This window comes from Palaemon carinicauda, chromosome 4, assembly GCF_036898095.1.
Source record: "Palaemon carinicauda isolate YSFRI2023 chromosome 4, ASM3689809v2, whole genome shotgun sequence".
NCBI classification, from domain to species: Eukaryota; Metazoa; Arthropoda; class Malacostraca; order Decapoda; family Palaemonidae; genus Palaemon; species Palaemon carinicauda.
In genome coordinates, this window is record NC_090728.1 from 94,591,414 (window position 1) to 94,611,349 (window position 19,936).

Below are 19,936 nucleotides of genomic sequence, written 5' to 3' on the forward strand. Positions count from 1 at the left end.
AAAGTGTCGGGTGGTCTATTAAACTGGTATTCCTTAGGGCTAATGTAACCTTGGCCATAATGTGATGGGCAAACTTGGAGGAAACGCCTCCCTGCTCTTGAAGACACAATTACCCGACATAAAAGCACATTGGTGGAGCAAGAACTCCAGGGCTTTTGCTCCAGATTGGATTATCTTCATAATGCTTTCAGACATCAGGATCCAAAAGGTTCTCAGACACTGCATAAAAAGATACTGCTCCTGACTAGTGGTCTGGCCAGGTATGCAAAACTTAAACTAATGGGACAGAGCAGGCGGAGGTAGTCTTGACGACCTACTCAATTTTATGGATTTATTTGCATCTAAATTTGCTAATTCAGAAAAGCTAGGGTGTTCTTAGCTTGGTTAGATAGGGGAAAGTCAAACTTATGATGGGCACTTTGAGCCTGGAAAGAACCTGTCAATGAGGCATTGTTTCCCCGCCACAGGAGCACAAGGGGCTTCACCAAGGCCGTTAAAAGGGCGAATGAGGCCCATTATATTCATAAAATTTTATGCTTCTCCCGAGTCCGGGGTTGGGACCTCCAGGGAAGTAACACCTGTCACTTCAAAGAGTTCTGCTCGAGTGGATGACTCTGGATAGTCATCTATCCCTATAAGATATGAAATGAAAGGCCTGGAGATGTAGGTCTAATGATGGACACTGGTTGGGTAGGTTCATGTTTAGGAATAAGCCTGACATATACTCAGAGGAGTGTGAAGGAGATCTGTTATAATCATAGTAATATTCTCTTCCTAGTGACACAGGCTCATAATCAGATGGTGGAGGAGGAGAGGGTTTTAGCTCCTTCTCGGCTGATGACCACTGAACCCTAGATTTTTGCAATCTGTAGTTACTTCAATAAACATCAATCATTCTATGCCTGTGTTATATATAAGCTGTCATAGAGGAGCTAGTATTCTTGCGATTATGTGCATGTGACACACGATACTGAGAGGCAGGAGGATCTACCTTCAGAAAAAGAGGATAAGGGTCCGTTCCTCGTTTCTTTCATTAGATGGAAGCCAAGGTTTAACCTCTAGGACTGCAATTCCACCTCATAATTCAGAGGTTCAGATCTGTGAATCACTGATAAGCAGTTTCCATGCTACAAGGAGGATACCGGAGAAGATTCTGCTTGAGAATTATGCATGCTTATAATGGCAGACACTTGTTAAGCAGGACACACAATGGTGGCAGTGCGTTTAGCTGGCATACCAACAGGAGAATGGGCAGCATGCACTAGGTCCCATATGTGTTCATGCGGATATACTTGCAGACGTTTCTCAAAAATTTTATAAGAAAGTGTACGCAGGCGTCGTTTGTGGAACTGCAAATGCAACACTAGATTAGCACAAACTGCTCATCTCTCTGTTTGGAAGATTTATAAGGAAAATGAGAGACTACTGTACAGTACTTCTTTATTTGGAGAAGCCGGCTCTGTGGAACCCTGTGGGGTACCAAGTAAGCTTACCAATTTTCAGCAAGAAGCTTGTTTCACTACATGTACTTCCCTCTTGCGGGAAGCTGTATTTGTAGGGCCCTTAGGGATTACAGGAAGAGCTTCTCCCTAATAAGATCTCAAGGGTGAATAATAGGAATCATCCAAAACCATAGGAGGTGTATGGGAGACACATTTCAGGCACTCGTAGAATAATGTGGCATAAGTTTTGGTGTACGTTATAGAGATACTTTTCTTACATGTAAAAGGGGAAACCTCTGGGAACAGTAAGGAATTTCCTTGGCCCCCACATCTGCCATAATCAACTGCTCGTAACTTGAAACAGTCGGAGATGAAGAATGAGTAAAGTTCTCAAACTCTAGAGATATCAAAGGCACTTTTACTTAGGCATTATCTTCAGTTTATAAAGTAGTAGAGGCTGTAGGGTCATGATCACTTATGGCATTCTCTAATAACAATAACAAAGGATCAGACAAGGTAAGCTTAGGGCTAGAAAATGAATGCTTCTACTTCTTTCCTCCTTTTGAGGATGAAGCTATTGGCAGAGCACTATCCCGATTAGATTTCTTCTTCCTGCAACTGTTATACTTTTGCCACCGGGAAGACATTCATTCATTGCAAATATCACAAGGGAGATCCATATCACATCTCTTTCCCCTACATATAGCACACAAGGGATGAGAATCAATTTCTACATGGCTCATGAAGATGCTGCAAGGATGACCTTCAAGACCATCGTTGATTCGTATAAACACAGATTTAACACTCATTCTGAGAAAAGAGTAAAGATTTCACACAAAGCACTCAGCGTAGTCGGTAAAAGACGACCATTCCTCATGACAACCAAGAACTAAATGGCTGTGTGTATGCTAGCATCATCTCACCAAAGCAATGGCGGGCATATGACACAACCATACAATGTTCCTATACCCACAAGACTTCTTCTGTCTGGTCGTAATGAAGTGCACCAGAGCTTACCCCAATTTAAATGACTAAGTTTGTATCCACACAAGAACAAATATATCTTTCAAGTATATGGCATTCACAAAACTTAGGGTCTGTGACTCTATCTTTAATGCTTGAGTGGATGTACACGAGGTTCTTACAAAGTGGTAAAATTTTCATGGTTAAAGCTCATTTTCATCATAGGTGGCAATAGCAATAGGTAAAGCAGGGACAATCATAGATACAGGGTAGACAAAAAGGGGCAATACAACCAATCCTCCACAATTATGGCACCTTTATAGTACAATGGCCTATATACTATACAAAGATTTTCCACTGTATGCACAGGCCATTGGACCATAACACCTGTCATATTGATGAAATGATATATTGTACGCAACATTGTCCCTACTTTAAAATTACCACTTATGCTACTATCTATTTATGTGAATGATAATACCTATGATTAAATTCTATAAAATGGGGAAGATGAGCTCAGCGAATGCCTTAAGTCTTGGTCCTACCAATTTCATAATATTATTAATGTTGACTTTGCCCTGTTCTCCTGACATTTGTATTGCTCTAATGTATAATCTATAACTTGTAAGGATATCTCATTAAAACACACAATTCTATTCTCTTGATGATTTAGTTTCCTTTTGTCCTTGTTCTATTTTTGCTTAGCTTTCTTAAAAATGTCTTTGGATTATTAAATTATTTAGTATAACGCATTCCATTATTTCTCTTATCCTTGTTCTATTTTAGCATTGATTTCTTAGAAATGTCTTTTGATCATTAAATTATTTAGTATACTACAAACTTCAACTTCAGTTTGTTACAAATTTACACCTAAGAAGTCTATGGCCTTTTATTTCCTTGATTTTTCTTTAATTTTTATCTTTTCAATTGATCAAAAAAAAAACCCATGATAATCAATACTTGTAATAAAACTGCGTCTGTTCTCCGGAGTTCATACTTTCCTCCAGAAATTACTTAATAATTATAAAATTAAAAGCAGATTTCCATACCTTCCATCTCACTTTCTTCATCCTCATGAGAAGTGTGAACAGGTTCTCTTAGCTCTTCATGTAGCTGGTCCATGAAATAGCGCAAAAACTCCTGAGAATCCTGCTGTGTATAGCCTCGGAACATTGGATACATCTATGAAAAAAATATCAATATGGTTAATTTTTGCTATAGCCTAAATTCTATAGATGGTCAAATAAGCAGCAATTTGAAAAAATTGAAAGTTATTTGTATTTTTCCTAACATATATAAACCTTGAGCTATTCAAAGGATTATGTTTCAGCGAAGCTGAAAAAATAGCGCTTGAGATCTTAAGCGAGGTAGCAATTACTCAACCACTAGTAGTGGGGGTGTGGGGGTAGTGAGGGGTAGTGGGGATTCCAGCTACCCTCCTCACACACACACCTGTGTATTCTTGCCACTATCGATTGCAGGCAGGACTTTGTAAGGGGGACAGGTGTTAGCAGGACAATTTGTATAAATACTGTAGCTCCAGGTTTGTATAAGCTGCGAAATATACAAATTACTTTCAAAATTGTCATTTATTTGACACTCATACAAACTCTACGCTATTTATAGGATAACTCCCCTTTTAGGAGGGTGGAAGTTCGACTACTAGCTTGGCCATTAACCCGGGGTTTTCCTGTACAGGCTTGTCCTGTTACTGAGAAATCCATGACACCTCGCTAAAATGATTGTGCAATGCACAGGTAGCAGCCTGGGGAACCTGTATGCATGTGATAACTAGCACTTGGACTATCTAGGTAAGATATTACGAGTTATAAATAGGAATGTTGGTATTGGCCATAGATGTATCTTAATACCCATCTTGCGGGGAGTATTGGGGACATAACAGTATTTTAAATCTATGCTAAGTTAAATAAGGGAAATGGTTATCATCTGCAGATAGGTGAGGCCAGCATGCAGAGTACCCATGGTGCAATGAACCAAGAGGGAAAAGATGAAGGAAAGAAAGAGCCAGTCATTACAATACATTCATCCCAGACTAATCCCAGGTAACCAATGCCCTCAACAATCTGCTACTTGTCCATCAAGGAGCCTGATATATACTTAACCACCTGTTGTGCAGCCTACACAAGACCAATGCAAAAGGTATCCATGCTCTTGTGGGTCACGTCTTACAAGTAGTTGGCTGTGAAGGTTGCTTAATACTTCCACACGCCTGCTTGCAGTACCTGCCCCACAGAGTAGTTGCCTTTAAACGTCAAGCACGTACTAATGCCCGACGTCGTGAGCTCTCGTTTGACAACCAGGAGTAGGGTCTGGATTCACTGCAAGGTCAATGACCCTGCAAATCCAAGCTGAAATAGTGTTCTTTGTGACACTCCTCTTGACACGCCCAGTACTGAAGAAGAGTGCTAACACTCGGGGGTGAGCTACTGCAGCGGGTTTAACCCCTTCCACACTGCTACGTATACATGTATGTGTTTTAACATATAGTAAGAAAGTGAAGTAATGAATAAGTCCACCTAAATTTTTGTTCCTAACAAAACAAAGCAGTTTTTATACATTGGGAGAGGTTTAAGGCAAGGTATTGTTTACCAGAGAATTAGTGAAGCTCCACCCACAATTCCTTTCTGCCAATAATTATCTGATGGATGTCGTCACATCTTCATATGAGGTATGGGGAGGGCTTTTTTTTAATATTTGGCCAGTGTTCCTCAAGAAGTCATTAATTCATGAAGGATTATCGTAGTTTTATGAGAACACAAGGCCTCTAGCCTGGAGGCAACAAGAGACACAGCCAATCCCCAAGTCAAAGGATCCAAGGAATCTGAGACCAATAGCTCTAGTATCCTGCATGGAAAAAACCAGAGAAAAAATAATTCTAAACAGAATGAAGTACAAAATTGGTCCCCCTACACAAACAGCTATATGCATATCAGGAGGGAATTGTAACCTCTGAATGCATTACTGACGTTCTGATCCGCATTAACCAAAAGAAGGCAACTATAGTCTTCATAGACTTTGAAAAAGCATTTGAGCTTGCCAGCCCAGCAGCAATGATGCAATCAGTAGCCAGAAAAGGAGTAAAAGGTCACTTACTGGCATGGACAAAGAACTATGTGCTAGGAAGACAAGCTAGAGTCAAATTCCAAGGAGTGATATCAGCATTTCATGACTTGGAAAATGGCCCACCATAAGGAGGGATTCTCAGCCCCCTCCTATTCAACCTCCTCATGGAAAACATAGCCTCTCTCCAACTCCCTGAAGGAGTAGAGATATTTATCTATACGGATGACATGTGTAATAGCTCGAGGACCAGTCAGAATGGTAAGAATGCAGAGAGCACTGAATGAGATCAATCAAAAGTCCAATGAGTTGGGACTAAAAATAAAAATAGGCAAAACCAAGGCAATGACAATTAAAGCCCCAAACCCCCTGCATCCACTCACAATAGGAATGGAACCCCTAAAGTGGGTGGACAGCTACACATACCTAGGAGTTGCAATAGACAAACGACTCACCTTCAAGGAGTAAATCAAGCATCTCAAAGATAAAGCAAATGCCAGACTGGCAGCCATGAGATACATGACTAAACTAAATGATGGAGCAAATGAGCATGTTCAAAAGAAGTACTATCTAGCCTGTTCCAGAACGCTAGTAGACTATGCCACTCCAACCCTCACCAACCTGACAAATACCCAAAAAGCCTCAGTAGAAGTAATTCAAAACATTGCCATGAGGCTCATGCTAGGAGCCCCTATATAGACAAGACTGTGCAACATAAGGATGGAAACTGGTCTGCCATCACTAGAAGACAGGATTGCACAGAGAAATGCATCCACAATTGCAAATATGTTCTTCTCAGACAGAGACTCGATAACAAAAATGAGAGTGCGAGAGGAACTATCAAAACACCCAGAGGTCCATACCCCAAAGCTCCTATGGCAAGGACCATAGCAATAAAATAAAGAGCCTGGTCTTAGCTGAGGATATTATGCAACTAAGCCCAGATTCAGGACAGGGCGCACAACACATCCCACCGTGGAAGAGAGAAGTGGCAACCTTCAGGTACACTAATCTTCCTAGGGCAAAGGTAGACTGCACAATGGAGGAACTTAGGAATGCAGCCCAGGCAGCAATCCAGATTGCGGAAACAGCAGGGGCGCAGACCTATTACAATGACGGTACTGTAGACCCTGGAAACCAGACAACGGGAGCTGCAGTATTTTCCAGTAATTTCACGGCCTGCTGGAGGACATCCAATAATGCCTCCACCATGCAGACAGAGCTTGTTGCAATAAAACAAGTACTGCAATATTCCACTAAAAATGAGGAAGGACCAGTAGTCATACATACTGACTCAAGATCCTCAATGCAAGCCTTGCAACAAGAAAAGAATAAAGAAAACAAGGGCCTGCGGGCTGATATCAAAGCACTACTATACTAGCACAATGAAACTCTGTAACTCTCATCTGGATTCCCAGTCACACTGGGATACCAGGGAACAAGAAGGCTGATGAACTAGCCAAAGCATCAGGCACATAAAAAGTGTACAGGTGCACATCCAGCCTGCAGTGCAACAAATTAAGAATAAAATAAAGCCACAGCTCAAAGAAAATCTAATCAAGGAGCTACACAAGTGGATAAGGAATGGCTCTCCCTCTGCCACATGGTACAAATGGGCCACGGAGCTAGAGCCTACCCCCATTGACAAATACACCCCAAGAGAGCAGGCTGTATGAATATACAGGCTCAGGTTGGGATACAAGGCAAACTGGGAAATCTTGGATAATAACCAAAGACCCTGCAAACATTGTGACGTCATACCACAACAGGCCCTCCTGCACTACCTACTAGAATGTAGGGAGACAACACAGCTGAGGGGCGACCTTCAAATGGACACCAACTTTCCACAAGCCTGGCAGACTGCAGCCACACGGGGAAAAGCAATTGTCGAAAACATAGTTAGACAAACAATTCTTTCAAGACTACCTCCACCAAGGTAACAACCTCTGAAATTCTCATCTATCCATCTCATCCCCTCACTGTAAGGCCCTATACACATCGTCCTCCGTATACTTCCATACCTACTCTGCTACTGAAATACTCGCCACAAGCCTGGCTGACTACAGCCACAACATAGTTACACAGACAATTCTTTCAAGACTACCTCCACCAAGGTAACAGCTTCAGAAATTCTCATCTATCCATCTCATCCCCTCACCATAAGGCCCTATACACATTGTCCTCTGTATACTTCCATAACTACTCTATTACTGAAATACTCCGCAGGGACCCTAGGGAGTAAAGGGTTGGACAACCCCACCTGCACCCTTTCTCTACTCTTCAAAGGCCTTACGTCCCCATTCTAACTAACACTATCCATGACATGATGGCCCTCTTCCACTACCACCATTATCCTTACCCTGTTCACATCTGTCTCTACAACTAAAAACATTTCAAATTTCCTTTTATTTAATCAACCAACCTTCCAAAAGAGCAAGGGAAAGGCCCGTGCCAACAAGAAGTGTTGGCTACAACACAAACCGACTGACCGACCGATGCGATTACGAGAGCAAGCACAAACACACACACAGAGAAAGATCTAGAATGATTCTGCATGTAAACTTATAATTATGGCTAAAATGAACTGTATGGTATATTGACGCTGATGTAATATTCATCATGAAAATATTTTGAATAAGTTAAGAAATTATATGATAAATACGCCATTCGTATGTACGTCATCTTTTGATACGGTTGCATGCAGGATTTTCAGATCAGCTGATCATAACCAAAGGTATACAAACTATTAAGTAATTCTTCATTGGTAAAATGCTTTCAAAATTGAAAAATAGAATACAAAAATGCAGTAATAGAGCATATGATATCCTATGAAACAAGATAATGAAATAATGATGAACGGTAAGAAAATATTGACAAAATATGATCGAGATTATTGCCAAATCATGACGCATCATAATAAATCTACGGAAATTTCACTTTTTGAGTTCGACATACATCGAAATCACTTGTGTGTCTCTCGGTCTCTATCTCTGTCGTAAGTTGACGACTACCTGAATTTGATTAGCTATCTTATAAGTTTTGTTCATTAATTAAACGATGAGACAAATAAAATTAGTTGATTTCGTAGAGAGAATTATTGAATAGAGAGAGACTAGAATCAAGAGAGAGATGGAGTGTAAAGGCATTGTGCGAATTAAATGTTTACTTTGTAGTTTTTATCGACATAACAAATCGCCCAGCACAGAACCTAAGCGCATGACTCATTTTTATGAGTAATTGCCACGTGCTGCTCTCCGGAACAAAGGAAGTCTTGCAAGAAACCGGTAACAATTACATCACCAGGACATCAAGCCTGATGAATAAAGTAAACATTACGTTCGAAGAAGGGACCAATAAAACAAAAACAATCACATGACGTGACGTAATTTGCCACACCTTATTATGGCTTACAAAAGATGCCTGCCAGGAAGCAGGACTGGCTCTTCCCTCATAAGCAATCACAGTGAAAGGTTCCCCCTTCTCTCACATCTTGGGGCGTGGCCCCCACACCAAGTGCCGACGTGATAAGTACTTAATTAACTTCAAGAAATGCGATTAAATTGGCCGCAACAAATAGGAGGGAACTCCAGTTGCAGATGCCCTTATGCCTTTCAACCGAGAGGTGGAAAAATAACTAACTCCTGCCCGAGATGAGGTACAGTAAAAGGAATTTTTCAACGGGTCCATTTGGATGACACCTATCTTAGAAAGAGTTCCCTTCCTGCCTGAATTGGGGACTCATGGATTCTGCAAACCCCAGCAAATAGAAGTTCCAGTCCACAGTTGCAAGCTCCAATCTTCTAGAGAATTAATTTTGTTACAGTTTTGTGTTTTTACTAATTCTGCAATGTATAAGAGATTTGTAAAATCGTTGTTTAATAAAGTTTACTTAGTAAAACGACGAAAACTAAACGCCATTTTACCTGCACCCACATCTCTTGAGGATCTTAAATGTAAAAGTAATAAATTGCTCTAAAGGATAATGTCAGTAACTACTCAGCGTAACTTAAAAATATAATAATTCAAAATATAAAAGACCTGAAGCTACAAGATAAAAATCATTCTGAATGTTATAAGATAAAGGTGATTCTTCCCCGAGTAGCTTCACAAAAGCCCTATGGAAGAGAGAGTCCTGGTGGGACTTCCTTCACCTCTCTCCAGCCTGCTCAACGTCCCTAGGCTCGAATAGCGAACTCTCGAGAGAGGAGTTCACGAGCCACGTGATCTCGGCGTTAGGGACCTGTTTTGGAATCTCTCGGATATCGAGTCCCTACGTTTGAGAATGGTATTACAGTAGCCCACAACTTTGATACTTGGTGGGGTAGGAACTCAGTGGTGCAGGTACCCGTGAGGAGGAAAATTTCCATAGCCTTCCTGGTACTTTGAAATCCTCAGTCTGTACCAAGATTCCAAAGGACCCCAACCATAGATCTGGCCACAAAGTAGCCTGCAGTGCATACTTCGCAACGTTCTCTTGATTGAAGATTTCTGTCACCGAGAACGCGACCTGATGGCTGGAGTCTCTCTCTAGAGAGTCCCCCTTAGTCAGCTCTTCTAGTGAGTGGTGGAGTGGAACAGCTAGTCGAGGCTCGTCCAAGGCCTCATAATACCTCCTTTGCTGGACACAAGGAAGTGGGAGGAGCTTGGCGGAGAAGCCCGAACGAAGGGAGGAGGAGAATTCGGAGACTGTAGGGTTATTTCAGTCCGGGCATTCTTCAGCCCCTGACACCAGAGCAAAGCAGCACTATAATTCGTGGGCTTCTGAGTTCCAAAGACACAGTCTAAGACTGTGTCTTTGCCCTCCTGGGGGCTATCTCTGGGTCCGAAAACCAATTGAGAACCCTCATCAGAGTTAGTAACTGCCAGAAGGTGCGTCAAGACTCTTTCTGTTCCTCCTCTGAAGTGAGACTGGCAGCGAGGTCAACTTCGTCCACCACCGAGAGCTCGTCTTGGGGTGGGCCGTGGTCGTCTCTGGGGTGATTGACTATTTTTGCGGGTCTGGAGATCCTTGAAGAGGACTTTGGCAATGTCTTGGAGTCTTTCGACTCCTTGCGAGGAAGGTCAGTCTCCAGTAAGGAAGGCTTGGATGGTTTGGCCTTCCTGGTTTCTTCCGGAAGTGGGGTGCTCTCGTCACGAAGGGAGTCTTCATCCGAAGGTGGAAGGGAGGAGACTGCAACATGTTCCTCGTTAGGTTCCCTTGGCTGAGATGGCAGTGAGCCAGGAGAGTGCGTGGAAGGAGAACCAGGGAGTTTTGGCCTTCTTGTTGATGGTCTCACAAGAGTTGGTTTCACCCTAGCGGATGAGATGGTATCTGGGACTCCTCTTTTTCTCTTCACGAAAGAGACAGCCGAAGTTCTTTGCAGAGCATCTCCTGGGGCCGAAGGATGTTGAAGGCTTGCGGAGGCTTCCACGGAGCGAGCTGAGCAGGCAGGCCTGGAAGCTTGCACCACTGCCCTAACGATGGCTCGGAACCAGGGCTGTTTGCTGATGCTGGTGCTGTCGCGAAGATCCCCAAAGGGAAGGGAACCGAAGGTTCCCTTTAAGGAGACTTCACTAGAACCATTGGATACAGTGGGTCCGCCTTGGGTGCGGGTACCTTTGGAATTTTAGATTCACTAGAAGTGACCTTTCCCTTTTTCCCTGGCAGTCACCCTGTAATGTGTTTGCGAGGAGGAGAATGAGGCAACGGAGACCTGTGGGATAAGACTCGGCCCTTCCTAGGTGAGAGGACTGAAGGTCTGGAGGGCAAGAACCTACCTTTCTGTTCCTGCTCCTTATCCTTATGGACACATACCTGTTCCTCCATCTGATGGTGAGACTTCCTGGAAGTTAATGGAGGATGAGGGAAGTCGACTTCTGTCCGAGCTTTTGTGATGTGGTGCATTCCTACCTGCTAGCGAGCGCATACTCGTCGCCGAGCATTGTCTAACCGGTGACGGTTGATGAGGAGAGCTTTGGGGTGTAGGCGCACGTTTGCGCGTTGGTGAGTGCCGACAAGCTGGTGATTGTTGCAGACCTGGCGAGCATTGCCGATACGGTGCAGGTTGACGCATCGGAGATCATTGAAACGTAGGCGGCGATTGACGAGATTGATGACCTTGGCAAAGCATTGCCCAATGATCTGTCGACGCGCACTGACACGGCCAACGCTGACGCTTGGGCGATTGCTGACGTGCAGAGTGTTTGTGTTGGCGAGAGACAACAGCGGAAACCTCCGGTGATTTTCACGAGGTTTGGCAATGGGCAGCAGTCGAGCGGCCTGGCGAACGATGATCCAAAGCATGCGTTACTTGGGGAAACGGTGCTTGGTGGGTGCCTGGTACGTTGGCAAGCGACGTGTTGGCCGACGATGGTCGGAGAGCGCACGACAAACGCGATCGTCAGGACGAGCAGGCGACACCCACGCAGGTGAATGACGTACAAGCAATTGGCTCGCGGGCAGACAGCGAGACAGAGAGTGAGGAGCAGTAGGGGGTCACGAACCTGGAGACAGAACAGGAGACGGACGAGCAGGAGGTCAGTGAGTCGAAGGTTGGCGCGTAACAGGATGATGAGCTGGAGAGAGGACGCCCTTCAGAAGGACGAATATCCTCTAAATGGAATCGTGAGCAATCCTCGGGCGAAGATCCTGAACCGAGGTTCGTGGACTAGGGGCAGCATTGTCAGAAGGTCGGGAACCAGATGATGTCGGACGAGAGGGATCCTCCTCCGAGGAGGGCAAAGAGGCGCCTCTTCACCGATGGCGAAGGAGCACCTCTCAGGTGAAGAGGAGGACGAGCACGTCGGAAACGACAGCCACAGAAATGCCCTCTAGGGGCCAGGGGGTCAGCGAGCTGACCGTCAGCGAGCTGACCGTCAGCAGCAGTCCTCCGAAGAGGAGTCTCTAAGAGTGAATTCCTTCGAGAGGGAAAAACACTCGCAGGAAAGACTGCTTCCCGCTCGAAGGATGTTCGGCAGGGGAGGAAGCCCAGTCTTCGGCATTGGCGGAAGAGGCAGAAACGTCGGCAGGCAGGGCAGCAGACGACACCTCCGATATCAAAACATCAATAAGGGCCAGAGGATCCACCTCCTATGTTGACCAACGCTGCGGGCTAGCACCACGGCAAAGAAGCTGCAGCAGGGCCTCCCTGGAGGGCGGACCCACTAACCCCTAGAACAGCCAAACCAGTACAATAGGAGAAAGAGTCAAGGACCCAACCCCCCCCCCCCCCAAAGGGAGAGGAGGGGGCTACTTCGCTAGGAGAAACATCACAGTCTCTCGAGGACCGAAGTTGTTCCGGGATTAAGCAGTCTGCGCTACTACTCGACAGTCTCCCGGAGGAGTCAGAACAAGCAGGGTCTTCGGAGGAAGGTCAGGAAGCGGAAGAAGAAGCCTTGGGTTTCTTCTGCTTCGAAGAAGCCTTCGAAGGAGAAGAGTCCCGCTTAAACTTCTTCTTTTGCCGTCACCCAAACGTTTCCCATTGAGAGGCAGACCAATCCCGACAATCAAAACACTTATTAGCCACATCACGCCGTTGATCTCTGCAGGTAGGGCAAAGGGTGTGAGGATCAGTGTCCTCGGCGGATATGAAGGTACCGCAGGGGCGGCCCTCAGGACCAGGGCAGTTACGCATGGCCAGCAGAAGTCAACACGCACACGAACTGGAAAGAAGAGCAAAAAGCATTGATAGCAGTCCAAAAATTTGCAAGGATGAAGAGCGGTAACGACAATTCACCATCCGAGCCAAAAGCTAAGTGAGCTCAATCACAGGTGTGTGAGTGGGAGGGGTAGCGAGCTAATCCACCATCCCCCCCAGCTAACTAGTGGGATGGGTAGTTAGCCCTCGCTAAATTTCAATGGCTCATCCTTTCAGCTTTGCTGAAAGTAATACCACTAATAAATAGAGCATATTTGTATTGCAGTTACGGAACAAAGGTCAGATAAGGAAGAGGACTCTCAGGAGGGCAGGGGCGGTGTTGCCCCGCTAGGGGAGGCAGTAACATCCCCGGAACCCCATTGTTGCCCTGGCATTAATTGGTTTACGCTTCTACTCAACCAACCCTCAAAAGGGATTGAGCAAGCAGAAGCTTCGAGAAGAGATCAGGAGGTTGAGGAAGAAGACAGAGGTTGATTTTCCGCCCTCGAGGTAGACCCGAAGAAGATGATTCCCTCTTGGTCTTCCTCTTGCGCCTCTGCCTAAACCTCTGCCACTGGGAGGCCGACCACTCCCTACACTCATTGCGAGTGTCATCCTGGTCACAATGTCGCCCCCTGCAGATAGGACATAAGGAATGAGGGTCGATCTTAAATGCAGATATGAAGGTCCTGCAAGCTCGACCTTCAGGCTCGGGGAAAAATCTGCATAGAGGCGCAGAAGAAACACACACACACCTGAAAGAGAGAATGGAATAAAGGCAATGGCTGAGTCGTAACGAGGAGTCGAGAGCAGACACATTCGTTCTCCTCTCAGCCAAAATCAAAAGTGGCAAGAACACACTGGTGAGCGAGTGAGAGGGATAGCTGGCAAACCACCTACCCCTAACTAGCGGTTGATTAACTGCCACCTCACTTAAAATCTTAATGGCTGGTCTTCAAGCTTTGCAGAAAGATAATCCTATAAATAGCGTAGGGTTTGTATGAGTGTCGGAACAATCACCAATTGTTTAATATGTAACAATCCAGAGTAAAACCCTTAGCAAAACAAGAATTCTTTTTCTTCTACTGATAACTAACCTGTTTAAAGCCATGGTAAAGTACAGAAGGAGTGACAAAACTCGGTCTTTTTCTGTGCCACATCTCTACCATAAGCCTTTGAAATGGTCGAGCTAGCCCAGGTGTCTTCCTATCAGTTCTTAAAAATGCTGGACACTCTATCATAAAATGGGCTAATGGCATGGAGTTGCTCATTGCTTGTAAAGCAGAGTTCATGTAACACGTAAGACCTAAGTTCCGAAGCCCAACAAGACCTGGAATACAAAGCCAAAACCTTATAACATTGAAATCATAAAAAAAGAAGAAACATATCACGTCAAACAATTTTCAACCATCGTAATATTGGTAATATACTTTAGAAAAAGAATGAACAAAGAAGTGTATGATAAGTAAACTAACTTGAAATTTAAAAGTAACAAACTTTAGGAAAATGGTCTCAATGACTAGAGAAAGTGATTGAAAGAAAGCTACATATGAAAATTAACCTTCAAGAGATGTAAATAGAATAAATGCTCATACATATGCAAAATCAAAAGGGAAAAACTACATGTAACTGGGGAAGTTTTTAAAAGCATAAATATGACAAATTTGGAAGTAATATGTATTTTTCCTAACGATACAAACCTTTAGTTATTTATATGAGTATTACTTACGGCGAAACTGAAAGGACGAGCCATTAGAAATTAGCGTGGGTTAACCACCCATACCGCTAGTTAGCGGGGGGTGGGGGGGTACTAGCTACCCCTCTCACTCACACACTTGTGACTGTACTTCACTTCTGCTTGGAGGTAGGACTTTAAGGGAGACTGGTATAAATAGCTACAGGTTTGTATCGTTTGGAAAAATACAAATTACTTCAAGATTTGTCATTTGTTCCGTAACTGGAATACATACCTACGCTATTTATAAGGGTTAACTTACCCATTAAGAGGGCGGATGTCCCTGCCAATCTGGGTTTTTGGCATTACTTGGGGATTCCTCTTCATGTGTGTTAACATAAAACAAGAAACCCTGACCTCTCTAAACCTTACTGTGCATGGTCTGCAGCCTACACAAGCTGTGTATTGAGATACTAGCAATGGGGCTCTCAAGGTAAGAGATCTTCCGAAACCTAGGAATCATCCGAGGTCACCAAGACATTCCCAATACTACCTCGCCAGGGTATGGAGACACAACAGTAATGACACAATACAGTACTAGGTTACACAAGAGAGCAATAGTTTACCTGCAGAGGTTGAGGTCAGCTGTGCAGAGGACCCTGGATGCTGATTTCCCAAGAGTGGGGTGGATAAAGAAAAGAAACGAGCCAGTCATTCCTTTTCATTCACTCAGACTAAAACCGGGTAACCAATGCCCTTAACCTCCTGCTACTTGACCATTAAGGAGCTTGAGGTATTAAACCAGTTGTTGTTCAGCCACCACAGAACCGATAGGAAACGTATCGAGTCTCCTGTGGGTTACGTCTTGCAGGTAGTGAGCGGTGAAGGTAATCTAACGCTTCAATATGCCCGCTTGTAGAACCTGAGCCTCAGAGCAGTTCCATTTGAAGGCCAGGGACCTAGCAATGCTCATGACGTCATGAACTCTGGTCGACGTGTTGGAGGAGGATCTGGATTTAATGCTAGGTGAATGACCTTGTGAATCCAAGCAGAAATGGTATTTTTAGTGATCCTTTTCTTAAACCTTCCTGTGCTGACGAAAAGCAATGGCACTCGGGGATGAGCTACAGCTGTTCTTTTGAGGTAGAGCCTCAAACTCCTTACTGGGCATAGTAACAGATGACCTGGGTCATCGATTACAGAACGAGGACTCGTAATCTGGAAGGAATCGAATCTACGATCCGCTACCCTCGTATTTTGAGTCTTAGCTACAAACTCAGGGAAGAAGCTGAAGCTTACCTCTCCCCATCCCCTTGAATGGGCGATGTCATACGAGAGACCGTGAAGTTCACTGACTCTTTTAACCGAAGCCAAAGCGAGTAGGAACACCGTTCTCAACTTTAGTTAGAGATCTGTTGCCTGTCGTAATGGTTCATAGGGAGGACCCTTCAGGGACTGAATAACTCAAACCATGTTCTAAGGAGCAGGTCTCACTTCTGACTGAGGACAGGTAAGTTCATAACTCAGTATGAGGAGCCAAAGTTCAAGCATATAAGAAATGTCTACTCCTTCCAGTCTAAAGGCAAGACTCAAGGCTGAGGGATAGCTTTTTACTGCCAAAACTGAGAGGAGCATTTCCTTCCACAGATACATGAAGAACTCTGTTATTGCTAGAATAGTGGCATTGAGTGAAGAGATAACCCTTCCACGACACTAACCACAGAAGATGTTCCACCTCCCCTGGTAGACTGAAGATGACAATCTTTGCAGATGTCCAGACATCCTTTTCGCAACTTGCTGCAAAAATTCTCTCTGAGTGAGGAGATGCTGGATAGTCTCCAGGCGTGAAGTCGTAGCAAAGCTATGGCTTTGTGATTAACGTTGATGTGTGGTTGTCTGAGTAGATCGAGTAATAGAGGAAGTTCTTTTGGAAGCTCCAACAGGAGTTGCAGAAGGTCTTGGAACCATTTTGCATGATGTCATAACAGAGCTATGAGGGTCATTGAAAGATTACCTGATGTTCTGGCCTTGCTGAGTACACTTCTCATCAGACAGAACGGATGAAAGATGTAAACGTCGATGTTGTCCCGCCGTTGTTGGAATGCATCTTGCCAGAGAGCCTTAGGGTCCGGGACTGGGAAGCAGTACAATGGAAGTATGAAATTCAGGGCCGTTGCGAAGAGATCGTCTGTCGGGGAACCCCACAATGTCAGGACTTTGTTGGCTACTACAAGATCCAAAAATTACTTGGAACCCACTATCTGAGTCACTCTGCTCAGGTTGTTCGCTAACACATTCCTTTTGCCAGGAATGAAGCGAACTGATCAGGACGAGTGGACTTTCGCCCATCTGAGTATTTCTACTGCTGGATGGGATAGGGACTGAGAAAAATTACCACCATGCTAGTTGATGTAAGCCACTACTGTGGTGTTGTTGCTCATCACCACCACTGAGTGGTCTGCCAGGAACTTATGGAACTGTTGAAGGGGCCAAGAGGACTGCTTTCATCTCTAAGAGATGTATGTGTTAGTACTTTTCAAACTCTGACCAAAGGCCTGAGGTTGTGTGGTGCAGCATGTGCCCCCCTCCCCGCTTTTGATGCATCTGAGAAAAGCATCAAGTCCGGGAGGGGGACGAGAAGGTCAACGCCCTTTAGCAGATTCTCATCTGCTACACACCACTCGAGGTGCATCTGTTCCTCTGGTAACATGGGGATCAGAATGTCTGGGGAATTGAAGGTCTGATTCCAGTTGGACTTTAGCTGCCATTAGAGAGATCGAATGCCATTAGAGAGATCGAATCGCGAGGCGGCCGTTGGGAACTACACAGGCCAGAGATGATAAGTGCCTGAGGAGATATAACCACTTATGGGCTGGGAGTTCTTCTCATCTTAGGAATGGTCTTGCAACCTTACTCAGCATCACTACCCTGTTGTCTGATGGGAAGGCTTTGTGCAGATTGGGGTCAATGATCATTCCCAGGTATAACAGTCATTGAGTAGAAAGCAGGGATGACTTCTAGAGGTTTGCCATGATCCCCAGATCTTGGCAAAGCCTCCGAATTATGTTTCAGTGCTGAAGAAGGGTTGCACCAAGTCTGCTAGGATCAGCCAGTCATCCAGATAACGAAGGAGAAGGATGCCAAACCTGTGAGCCCAGAATGACACAAGGGTGAACACACTCGTGAAGACCTGGGGTGCCGTGGAAAGACCGAAGCACAGCACCTTGAACTGATATTTCTTGTTGTCCAGACTGATTCTCAAACACTTCCTTGAAGATGGATGGATTGGGATATGGGAGTCTCCGTCATTTGGGTCCAGTGAGCACATGAAGTCCTGTGGTCTTACCTCTTGTCCTACTGTGTCTGCCGTCTCTATGCTGAATGAGGTTTGCTTGACGAAACTTGTTCTGAGCTGAGAGGTCAATGACTGGTCTCCAGCCTCCAGACACCTTTTTCACAAGAAAGAGTTGCCTGGAGAATGGGGAGTCATCGAGGACCTCTTGAAGAGCACCCTTCACCAACATGGTCTAGACTTCAGCCAGAAGGACCAGCCCCTCTGCAGATCCCATCACAAAGGAGCTCTTTGACACTGGATTCTTGATCAATAGAGGGAGAGATGAAATGAATGGGACGCAATACCCTGAACGAATCATGGAGATTGTCCAGGGTTCGGCCACGAGCTGCATCCACCTCCTCCAGCAGCGATGGAGGCATTCCCCCACTAGTGGACAAGCTGGGGGATTGCAAATCCTACCAATTGCGGCCACAGCCACCACATCTGGGGTGTTTCCCTCTATGGGAGGACTTGGAGCATTTCTTGTCCTTGGCAGGAGCTGGTGGTCTGTAGGGCCAAGATGTCAAGGACCTATGGAAGAAGAAGTCTTTGTGGAATTTCCTCTATCTCTCTGTAGCCTGCTCGACATCTCTCAGCTTGAACAAAGAGGAGCCCTCTAGAGAGAAGTTCCAGAGTCTCGCAATCTCGACGTGTGGGACTTGGCGATGGAACCTTTCGACTACCGAACCCCTGTACCTCAGGATGGTGTTGGTCCACAAGTTCACAACTTGGTGGGCAAGGAACTCAATGGTACGAGTACCGAAAAGCAGAAAATTTCCATCGCCTTCTTGGTGCCTTTCTTGGAGAAATCATCAGTCTGCGCCAGGTTCCCCACGGATCCTAACCAAAGATCCAGCCACGAAGTAGCCTACATGGCATACTTCACCACTTTCTCCTGGTTAAGTATCTCTGCAGCTGAGAAAGAGATCTGAAGACCGGAAAGTCTCTCCAGAAAGATCCCCTTCATTAGTTCCTCTAGGGAATGGTGAAGAGGAAGAGCCGGAAGGAGCTCGTCAAGGATCCTCTGCTGGACACAAGGGGGTGGGAGGAGCTTTTGAGGACGAGCCTGATCGAAGTGAGGAAGAGTCTGGGAGCTTACACCAGGCACTCTACAGTCCCTGAGACCAGGGCAAAGCTGCACTGGACTTTGCTGGCTTCTGAGAGCCAAAGACACGGTCTAGGACAGTGTCTTTGCCCCCTTTCTGAGGAGCCACTGCTGGGTCTACCAACACATTGAAGGTCCTCATGCAAGCCAGAACTTGTCAAAAGGAGTGTTCTGATTCCCTCTACTCCACTTCTGAAGAAGGATTGACAGCTTGGTCATCGTCATCCACCCACGAGGCATCTCGGGGTGGGTTGTGGTCCATGTCGAAGCTGCTAGATGATGATTTGACCCCTTCTGCCAGTCTAGAAATCCTCAAGAGGATTTTGGCAGTGTTTTAGACTATCTCCTAGGAGGGAAAACGTCTCCAGCACCGAAGGTTTTGATGTAGGAACCTTCTGATGCCACCCAAAGGGGGAAGTATGGAAACTTCCTTGGGTTTCAAGGCCGTTATACTGCCGTCTCGCGAGACTTCCTCTATGAGGGAGGATAGGACAGTCTGGCAAAGACTCTTCCCTGCGAGAAACCTCTGGCTTTGGTGGCAAGTGAGGAGCAGGAGAGCAAGGAGAAACGGAACCAGCGGCACTTGACCTCATCCTAGATAACGCTTTTACCCCCAAAGGACGTATTGGTACGTTTCACAAAACTCATCCCTTTACCCCCATGGACGTACTGGTACGTCCTTGCAAAAACTATTTACATTTTTTTTTTCATATTTTTGAT

General features: G+C 45.2%; 1 protein-coding gene across 5 annotated transcripts in view; it reads right to left on the minus strand.

Moving 5' to 3' along the window:
* Positions 1–19,936, minus strand: part of LOC137640067 (ubiquitin carboxyl-terminal hydrolase 20-like) — a 318,666-nt gene that overhangs the window by 176,272 nt on the left and 122,458 nt on the right. For all 5 annotated transcript variants that reach the window (XM_068372501.1, XM_068372497.1, XM_068372498.1 and 2 more), the window contains exons 5-6: positions 14,200–14,432; positions 3,455–3,587 (exon numbers count right to left, since the gene is read on the minus strand). In XM_068372501.1, the coding sequence (XP_068228602.1) occupies positions 3,455–3,587; positions 14,200–14,432 (366 nt within the window). The remainder of the gene's footprint in view (positions 1–3,454; positions 3,588–14,199; positions 14,433–19,936) is intronic.